This window comes from Haplochromis burtoni, unplaced genomic scaffold (assembly GCF_018398535.1).
Source record: "Haplochromis burtoni strain Fernald_Lab_line unplaced genomic scaffold, NCSU_Asbu1 Contig_413, whole genome shotgun sequence".
Lineage (NCBI taxonomy): Eukaryota > Metazoa > Chordata > Actinopteri > Cichliformes > Cichlidae > Haplochromis > Haplochromis burtoni.
The window spans coordinates 346,291-356,375 of record NW_024582774.1 but is presented as its reverse complement, the minus strand read 5'-3'; the positions used below and the strand labels follow the sequence as shown (position 1 = coordinate 356,375).

The 10,085-nt window shown below is 43.1% G+C and overlaps 1 protein-coding gene across 2 annotated transcripts in view; it reads left to right on the top strand.

The window, feature by feature from the left end:
• The first annotated feature begins 2,015 nt into the window (after window positions 1-2,015).
• Window positions 2,016-10,085, top strand: part of fbxo38 (F-box protein 38) — a 26,369-nt gene continuing 18,299 nt past the window's right edge. For both annotated transcript variants that reach the window (XM_005944921.3, XM_005944922.3), the window contains exons 1-11: window positions 2,016-2,168; window positions 2,628-2,827; window positions 3,387-3,520; window positions 4,537-4,700; window positions 4,915-5,080; window positions 5,256-5,531; window positions 6,583-6,676; window positions 6,937-7,067; window positions 7,231-7,401; window positions 7,549-7,691; window positions 7,984-8,164. In XM_005944921.3, the coding sequence (XP_005944983.1) occupies window positions 2,694-2,827; window positions 3,387-3,520; window positions 4,537-4,700; window positions 4,915-5,080; window positions 5,256-5,531; window positions 6,583-6,676; window positions 6,937-7,067; window positions 7,231-7,401; window positions 7,549-7,691; window positions 7,984-8,164 (1,594 nt within the window). In that variant the 5' untranslated portion in view covers window positions 2,016-2,168; window positions 2,628-2,693. The remainder of the gene's footprint in view (window positions 2,169-2,627; window positions 2,828-3,386; window positions 3,521-4,536; window positions 4,701-4,914; window positions 5,081-5,255; window positions 5,532-6,582; window positions 6,677-6,936; window positions 7,068-7,230; window positions 7,402-7,548; window positions 7,692-7,983; window positions 8,165-10,085) is intronic.

Sequence of the window (10,085 nt, the reverse complement as noted above, 5' to 3'; positions counted from 1 at the left end):
CAGCCGGTCAGAGAATCCCCCGCCGCCCCGCCCTCTCCTCCCTGAGCCGCAAGCAGCAGGCGCACCTCGCAAACGGAGGGCGCCCTTACTCCCAGCAAATGGGCGACAGAAAACCGATCCGTGCCTGTGACATCCCCGCTATGCGCTGGCATGACGTCGGGCAGCATGAGTGCGAATGGTTGAATGGTTGTCTGTGTCTCTTTCTGTTCCTCATTGTACTACCACAATGTTATCTTTTATGTGATCCCTGTTTTACCTGACTGTATGTCTATAATGTGATAAATAAAGTTTAAAAAAAAAATGGTTGTCTGTGTCGGGCTGGTGACCTGTCCAGGGTGTAAACCACGCCCCCTTTGCTTGACGCACAGATGTGTCAGATGTGTAAAATCACTAATCGTTGGTGATGAGCAGATGAAGCCTCATAAAGCCTTGAAGCTTTCCATTCAGTTGCTTCAAACAAAGGCTCATTTCTCGAGCTTCATGTGCGCACAAAGCCCCCTGCTGGTCAAAGTCTTTATTGTCGTTTCAATTGTCCGTGATTGCCTCTTGCAACAGTGTAGGCATGGAATGGAAATACAAACACCTTAATTTGATTTTGTGTGGTGAATTCATTCATCTAATGTGTTTTTGATGAACATGTGGATAATGGAAATAAAGCTCTATCAGTGTTAGAATGCATGGCAATAGGACTTCAGTCAATGTTTGATTAAATGTAATAATGAAATGTTAAAACTGTTCCAGTGGTTTCAAAAGACAGTGACTGTGCGTATGAGTACTGGGGTGATGGTAACTTTAGTCATTTTATTAAGAAATAAATATTTTTCTCGCCGTGCTTGGACTCAGTTGATCGATGTTTTTAGAAATAACCTTTCTGGCTCTGGAGAAAACCCTTGCACATGGTGCCAGGAGGCAGGGTTAAACAGGTTAGTTGTACTGCTACACTTGAGAAGGTTCCTCCACCTAACAAATCCCACTTTAAGCCTCGGTGCCACTGCTGCCATCAAAACATTCACAGCGTAATCAGTTGTGCAATCTAATAAAACAGCAAGCAGAGCAGGTGCAGGCTCAGGCAGCATTTTCAGATTTTCATCTCTGAGGATTTCTGGATGTGATATATTTAACCAGTTGTTGTGCCAACAGCACCTTCAGTTTTCATTAGTATTTGGCTCCTCCCATAGATATTTATTTGTTTGTATTGTATTTGTATTTTTTGTATTTCCTTCTGATATCTGTACCTGAGCTGAGGTAACGCAAAAATTTCCCCATCGTGGGATCAATAAAGTCTTATTTTATATTGACAGTTGACACTGTCACACACTCCTGACACCTTTTAATTCTGCTGCTTTTTGTTCTTAGTAATATATCTGAATATACTTGAATCAAGATATAGGCCTGTGTTCCTGAACTCACAGTACACACACTACTAACATATGATTTATAAAATATGATCCTGGAAGAGAATATAAAGTATTCAAAATAGGTCAACCTTAAACATAACAAAGTCCAACAGGAAAGGAAGCTGAGAGATTACTGAAAGAGAAGTAAAGAAAAACACGGTGTAATGAAGGCAGCACGGTGTTAAATAAGGTGTCTGATCATTCTGGTTTATCAAACGTAGAGTACTTGCTAATTTTTCAGTTACTAATAGTTTTTATTGAACATTGCAATGAGCAAAGCTGCTGAAATAAACAACAGAGAGCATCAGTTCAGGCTTTTTCTTTTACAATATTAATTCATTTAACATTTATTTTTACTTCTGGTAGTTTATGCACAGTTTTCCAGTACTACAGTTTTATGTGTAATGAAGTGTTTTGTTTTCATGCTGTTGTATAAATTTCTCCACCACATTAAAGACAAACTGATAAGCATGTTTTGATGGACTGCTGTGTTATAGAGGCAGACCTCATGCCAATGTCAATAATAACCAGTGATAATAACGAAAACTTTGGAGAAAACCATCAATTGTTTATTGTTTCTGCACAACACTGACCTAAAGGGGGCAGCAACACATGTTTAATGCGTATGGCCTGCCGAGAAACTCAGAAGAAGAAGAAGAACAAGCTAACATTGGCTTGTGCTAACGCGTCTCTGGCTGTGTTTAGTACATTTTCTGTGGAGACAGGATGGCTGAGGAGAAGCTTCACGGAGACTTTAGTAGAAACATACTGGTAGGTTAGAACCACCGTGTCAGGCCTTGATAAAGGGGCCAGGTTGTGACTGCGAACCCATTGTGTGGAGTACGGTCTTAGCAGCGGCTGTGCTATCTACTAAGCTAGCTTAAACGAAGGCTTCTTTTAACTTTAAAGTATAATTTAACGAACCTGCCAGTCGTAAAATAACCCGAGTGGTAGCCATAACATTTAAATGGAAGAAAATAAATAATGTGTTCTTTTATTTTTATTAAAAGGTCTATTAGTTTTTCTAATGTTTACCACCAAACATGAATATTCGTGCACGTTGATGACGTAGCGTCCCTGAGTGCACAGTAATTATTGGTTTTACATCCTCACTTCAAACACGCAGCAGGTCTTGAACATAATTGTATTAGCTTAAAATATCCTCAAAGTAGGTCGTGTGGTATGAGTCTCCTACTCCAGTTTACCCATCTTCCCTCATAATGTGTCCAGAACTGAGGTCCCCGCTCGGGATATAGAAGCTCCAGACTTCACGTGGGAGGATATGATACAGCAGTAATGGGTCCAAGGAAGAAGCCTAATAAATTCCACGCTTTGGTGGGCAGCAGTGGGGAAGATCTTGTGCAAAGACTCAGTGAGCCCAAAGACTACATCAATGAGCTGTCCCATGAAGTCCTCTGTCATATATTCAGGTATGCTGCCCTCAGGCTACACTTATCATTTGTCGTATTTACTATGCGTTGTAGAGACCAGTGTGTTGGGCCATTATGCCAGTCAGTATTGGTACCTTTGACTGCCACACACCCACTGGAAAACAAGATAACGTTTGGTCCATGATGGTGACTGTATGTCAAAGAGAACAAGACTGTGGACAAGAATGGACGTAGACTGGGTGGAAAGAGAAGAATGTAACCTGTTAATGTTGCGTAGATGGAAATAGGCAGAACGGTACACCTACGGCTTCCGTTAGGCAAAGTCAAGCTGTATAATTGAAGCACGGTCTGAGACTAAGTCATCTGCATATGTTATTACAGCTCTTACTTCTGGAGCCTTACTGCAGATTTCTCGCTGTGTAAAACAAACCGCGGTGGCTGGAACAGCTGCAAAGTTCGCTTTTCTTTTCTTCATGTCGGAGTTTGTTGATCGGAAGCTTCGATGAAGGACTCCCGCTCGCTTTTCCCAGTAAAAGTTTTAATGGTGATCACAGGAACAGCTTCTGAGATTTTAAACATCGTTGTGTCTTGTTTGTAGGTACCTGCCCATGAAGGATATCATGTGTATGGAATGTTTATCTAGAAAGCTTCGAGAAGCAGTAACTCTGTACCTGCGAGTGGTCAAGGTGGTGGACCTGTGTGCTGGTCACTGGTGGGAGTATATGCCTTCAGGTACAGTACAACCAGTCTGCCTTTCACCAACATACAACAAAGAGCGTGCTATGGTACCGTTTTTTTGGCATTGCCGTTCCCAAATATGAATTCTGATGTTGTCAGTTTTAATAATGAATGTATCGAGCCTAAGCTCCAGGTCAGGCTGAGAGTTTAGTTGTGTTTTTACTGGCCTGCAAAAATCTTTTATTTTTATATCTTAAAATTTTAAGAAATTTACTTAATAACAGTAACTCTATAAAATAATGGTCCTGAATGTTACAAACGGCCAATGTTTCCTTTTAGACTCACTCCTGTTTTGCTGTGTAACTTCTGGTGATGTTTCAGGTCATATTTATGCAGAGTGTTTTTCACCTCCAAGTAAGTTTTAACACCAAAACACAAAGAGCTTTGGTTAGCAGGAGGTCCTGGACGTGTCTAAGTCATACTCTGACAGTGCAATGACATGTGGAGACCCTTAAACACAGAACGGGATAGAGATGCATGTTCAGCCTTTCAACTTTAAAACTAAAATGAGCAAAATTATCTTTGCTCATATTTCTAATACAGCGGAACCCCGACTTACGAAATGAATTCGTTCCCGAGGGTCTTTCGTTAGTCGAAGCACCCATCGCTCCTTTGGAGTGAACGACAGGCTACTTGCTAACTGCAACAACAATACGTCGTTCAAGTGGAACAGCGAAGCGCAAATACGAAAGCCAAGAGGGCTGTCACATGATTCGGAAGGCATTCTGGGCATTCTGGGCTCAGCCAATCAGAGCCGGCGGATTTCGTTACGCGGGCCCGTAACACGGGCAGAAATATTGGCGTTCAGTCCCTGCATAACTTGAATTTTTTGTTAAATGGGGCATTTGTAAGTCAGGGTTCCACTGTACTTTTAACTGCTTAGGTTTTTTCCACCTTCTGTTTATATGTTTGTAAATGCGTCCATAGTAACCGGTTTATGCTGCAACCCCCGGGCTTTTAAAACATTGAAAAAAAGTGATTTATTTATGTTTGTTGTGCTTTATCTTTAGGCTTTACAGATAGCAGCTTTTTGCTCCTTTTGAAGAAGATGCCAGATCTGGAGCAGCTGTATGGTCTCCACCCACGATACCTGGAAAGGAGACGAATCCGTGGTTTTGAGGCGTTCAGTATTCCAGGAGTCCTGGAGGCTCTGCAAGCCTGCCCAAATCTGCTGGTGGGTAAACAGTATGTGACTGATCTGCTGTGTATTAAATAATTAACATGTGTTTTATGTTCTTTATTTGTTGCTACATTCTCTGACCTGGTAGACTGATGATAGGTGTAAAGGCCCTTTGCTGTAGCTAGCGCACGCCGGGTCCCATTTGAAAGAGCCTTAAGGTGTAATCGTTGAGTTACGTTTGCAGTTACCTTCGCTGATGTCATTTCAGGGCGTTGAGACTTCCCACCTGGAGCTGGTGGAAGCCATTTGGAACTACATGCCCCAGGTTCACATTCTCGGAAAGTTCCGCAACCGCAACGGAGCGTTTCCCATTCCCGCCGAGAACAAACTCACCGTCCCCATAAATGCCAAGATCCAGACCCTCCATCTGGTGGGTGAGTACAACATAATGACAGAGACTTGGTCCAAATACATCAGAGCTACTATCCAAAATTCTGGATGTAAGTCGGCGTCGTGTCTGCTGTTGTGTAGATGTGTGGTTGTTAAAAAGAACAGAAGGATAATCTTAAGGTCTAAAGTATCTGTGTCCTTTTATATTTACCAACCCAGGTGTGAATGTTCCCGAGATCCCCTGTGTGTCCATGCTACGGCACCTTTACCTGAAGTGGGTCCGCCTTACCAAACCACAGCCGTTTAAGGACTTTCTGTGTGTGAGCCTAAGGACCTTTGTTATGCGCAACTGTGCAGGGCCGACCAACTCTCTCAAATACGTTCCCCTGATTACCGGCTTGGCTTCAGCCCGGAACCTCGAGCAGCTGGAGCTGGTACGAGTTCCCTTCTTGGGAGGGCTGATCCAGCACGTGGTGGAGGACAGCTGGAGATCAGGTGAGCAGCTGTTTGTAGACACTGCTGCACTTTCAGTGCATCTTTAAATCACACTGTTGTTCAGTAGGATTGATTCATGCATGGCTTTGCTGTTGTTGTTTTAATGTCTGCGTGTTAGAATTTAAATGTTCATGAGTGTCACATGGAAATGAATCACATTACCTGGAAACAATCGTTAACCCTTTAAAACCTGAACCATGAAATTACTACCAGAAATCTTTAATTTTTGATGATGGAGTGTTTGTTGAACCTTTAGACAAAATATATATAGAAATATGTCACATTTTAATCTGCATATATGAGTATTTGTATCACATTTGCTCCATAAGCGATATTTTTGCAGTGGCGTCATTAAAAATGTTCTTTTGAGGGTAAAATAAAAAAGCTACACTGACGATGCAGAAGTCTCAAAAACACATGGATCACATACGATACGCTCGGCTTTGAAGGGTTAAACTCGCGGCCCACGTCACCCCTACTGTGGCGTGAAGAATGTAACGCAGTTTGGACCCTGAGGTGACTTTTGTCGTTCGATTGAATATGGTGACAATACGAGCAGAGAGTCCCAACATGCTGAGGTTGTGTTCGCTCAGTGACACACTAGTGCGCACACTTATGTCTGCAGTTTTATTTAGTTAAACACCACACAGTGACAGAGCTCCTGCCACGTGTCTGCACAGGCAGAGAGCAGCAGTGTGTTCATTGGGTCGTTCAATGAAAGGCTCCAGTTAACAGGGAGGAAAAAGATGTCTTGTTATACAATATTTGAAATTTAAAACAAAACATTTTCAGAAATCTTTGTTTTCTTGTTCGTTCTCATGCTGCTTGAACAGTAAAGTGACCGCGACCCTGACGCAGCTTGTTTTCATCTGTTTTATAGCAAAGAGTCTTTCAGGTGTTTTCACTCGTTTATGTCCGAGCTGTTCAAGAGTCTGCTGTTGTGGATTTACATGACGTGTCCCTACGTTTGTCTTCAGCACTTCAAACACTACTTCACTTCTGTACTGTAGTAATATTTTGCTGTTTGTTTTGATGTTGACGGCGTATCCAGGAGGATTTCGGAACCTCCACACCATTGCGTTTGGAGCCTGTAAGAATGCCCTGGAGGTGGACTTGGGCTACCTCATCATAACTGCTGCTCGCAGGTACCTGCTTACGAACAGTGCTGTGTGAGAGGGATTACAGAATCAGGACATTCTGCTGCATATTTCATAGCTTCAGTGTTCAGATGTGGTTAAAACATAAACAGTAGAGTAAGACGCCAGAAATAACTCAGAATAATATGTGCACCAGGGCAGTGACATTAACAGGTTTGTGACACATTTGACACGATTGGATTATTTGATGTTTGCGTGAAGATGCAGGCGTTGCTGAAATTCTCACTTCCTTCTGTGTTTTGTATCAGGCTTCACGAGCTGCGTATCCAGCCTTCACTGACGAAAGATGGAGTCTTCTCAGCTCTCAAGATGGCTGAGCTGGAGTTTCCCCAGTTTGAGACTCTTCATCTGGGTTATGTGGATGAGTTTCTGCTGCAGTGTTAGTGCTTCCTCTCAAATATCTTTTGCTTTGATGAAAAGGCGATAAGCAGCTGACGAAGCCTTAAACCAAGAGGAGAATGAATAGTAACTCTGTAATAAAGCCCCATGTTCAGTACACTGATGATGGAAACGAGGCTTTTCCTGCTTTTATTTAAACTCAGGTAAAATGAGCCATTCGGAGCTGGTGAAATATGGGCTGGCGGATGTTATCGAGAACCCAGGAATCATCACTGATATTGGGATCAAGGTGGTGAATGAGGTGTTCACCAATATTAAATACCTGCTAATCTACAACTGTCCTCACCTCCACAACCCTCACCACTGGATTACTGGTACATTTTTGGTTTTAGTGAATAATAACAAAGCAGCAGAGACAAATGCAGCCTTTATTATGCTGCAGTGTTTTTCCCTCTCACATCATTGGAAAAGTATAGTGTTGTCATGCATTTGGACCATGCTGTCCCCGTTTCTGTCTGCAGATCAGTCCAGATGGAGCCGTCTGGTTGATCTCACTCTGGTTCGCTGTCACGCCATCAAGCTGGAGTCTTTTTCCCAGTTTGTGGAGTTGCTGCCCAGTCTGGAGTTCATCTGTCTGGACCAAATGTTTCGAGAACCACCCAAGGTACGTTTGTTATGGTCGCTTTCTCGAAACGAATCATCCCAGAGATGCGTCGTCTTCAAAGGGAGCAGATTTCAAAAGAACTGCATGGCAAGTGTGTCAGGCTCTTTACAAGGGATCCTGCACTGGTGCATTCATGCAGTGCATCAGTGTGACTGCCGTGCTCTTAATGAACCCGAGTAGCTGGACTCATTTGTACGTGTTAGTCCTGTGCACACAGTGATTTAGTCGTTATCACCTCACAGCAACAATTTGTAATCGTTTGTGTGTTTGTGTGTGCGCACCTGTGTGTTAGGGCTGTGCCAGGGTGGGTCTGAGTGCAGGAACTGGGATCGGTGTGTCCTCGGCACTGGTCAGCAACCAGAACTCAAACAATGACAATGAAGACCACCATCACCACAATGAGCCAAACATGCCTCCCCCACCCATCAACAACATAAACAACCAACGGCGGCGGCAGCAGCAGCAACACGATGGCAAGTCTCACTGGCTTTAATAATTAAATACCAACAATTGTATTAAAATAAACGTCATATGTTTTTAATAATGCTGATGGCCCACAAGTTGGATGTCGGTTAGAAAATGAGGAGGAGTTCTGGAGTAAGTTGGATGAAGCGGTGGAGTGTTCCCAGAGTGGACGGAGTCGTGGTTGGAGCAGTGCTAAAGGACACATGTGGTGGATGGAGATGGCTATGAACACATACTTCAGAAGAGGAGGAACACTGAGTAACATAAGACAGCGCATAGGTAGAGTATATCTTATGCAGATGGAGGAACCTGAACGAGACTGGAGAGTACACAGTGGTGTCATGGGCCATGAAGTGGTAAAGGAAACTGTCAGGGAGGTGTTTGGTGTTTCCTCTGAGCAGAGGAAACAGGACGAGGAGACTTGGTGCTGGATGATGGAATGAGAGAGTACAAGAAAGTATTTAAAAGAAGAGATTTGCAAAGAAAAAGTGTGATGGTTAAGAAGACCAAAGTAGACATGAGCACTAGGAAAAGGGTGTATAGTTCGTGGTGTGTGAGGGTGGACACTAAGAAAGGAGAAAAGGATGTGCAGCAGATTTGGGTGATTAAGGATAAAGACGAAATGTTAAAATGAGGAAAGTGTGTGTGTTGAGAAGACAGGAGTGCTGACACACAGCTTTTCTTCTCTGCCTGAGCGCTTAATGCGCTACAACATGACTTTTTCACACATTCATACCAGCTTTGTTTTCTGTGCTTAAGTGCTTTCTAGCTAACGTTTATACACGTTCACGTGTTGATGGATGAGTCACAGAGGAACTTGGGGTTGGTATCCTGCTCAAGGATGTTTAGCATGCAGACTGGAGCAAACAGGGATCGACCTTTACAATTAATAGTTTCATGGCTGTACCGATACCTCGTGAGCTACAGCCAGGACTGACTGAGGAACAACCCCCTGTGAGCAAGCACTTGGCAACAGCGGGAAGGAGAAACTCCCTTTTAACAGGAAGAAACCTTTAGCAGAACTGGGATCAAGAAAGGGCAGCCATCTGGTCCAGCCCTAACTATATGCTTTAGCAAAAAGGAAAGTTTGAAGCCTAATCTTGAAAGTAGAGATAGTGTCTGTCTCCTGAATCCAAACTGGAAGCTGGTTCCACAGAAGAGGGGCCTGAAAACTGAAGGCTCTGCCTCCCATTCTACTTTTAAATACTCTAGGAACAACAAGTAGGCCTGCAGAGCGAGAGCGAAGTGCTCTAATAGGCTGATATGGTACTACAAGGTCATTAAGATAAGATGGGGCCTGATTATTTAAGACCTTGTATGTGAGGAGCAGGATTTTGAATTCTGGATTTAACAGGAAGCCAAAACAGGAGAAATCTGCTCTCTCTCTAGTCCTTGTCAGGACTCTGGCTGCAGCATTGTGGAGCAGCTAATAAAACATGAACTAGTTTTTCAGTGTCCTCTGAGACAGGATATTTCTGATGTTGGAGATATTGCGCAACTGCAAGAAACCATACTTTTAAAAAAATAGAATAAAATATGTGCGTTGAAGGACATGTCCTGGTCAAAAATGACTCCAAGGTTCCTCACAGTGTTACTGGAGGCCAAGGTAATGCCATCCAGAGTAAGAACCTGCTTAGAGACCATATTTCTAAGCTTTTCAGGGCCAGTACAATAACCATATCAGCAAATGCAAGCCCTGATATGAATCCTGTGACAGTTTGACTGTGTGCTTTGTACTTATCGATATAATGTGAGAACGATTAAACCTACCGTGCTGGGATAGTGCCTCGGACTGAATCATTCTTTGTTGCATTAATTTAAGTCAGACTAGAGAAGTGGTTGAAATTCTCAGTGAGGGAGTGCTGTGAGTTATTCATTAGGGGTGCAACGATATTCGTATCGATATTGAACCGTTCGATACAGTGCTTT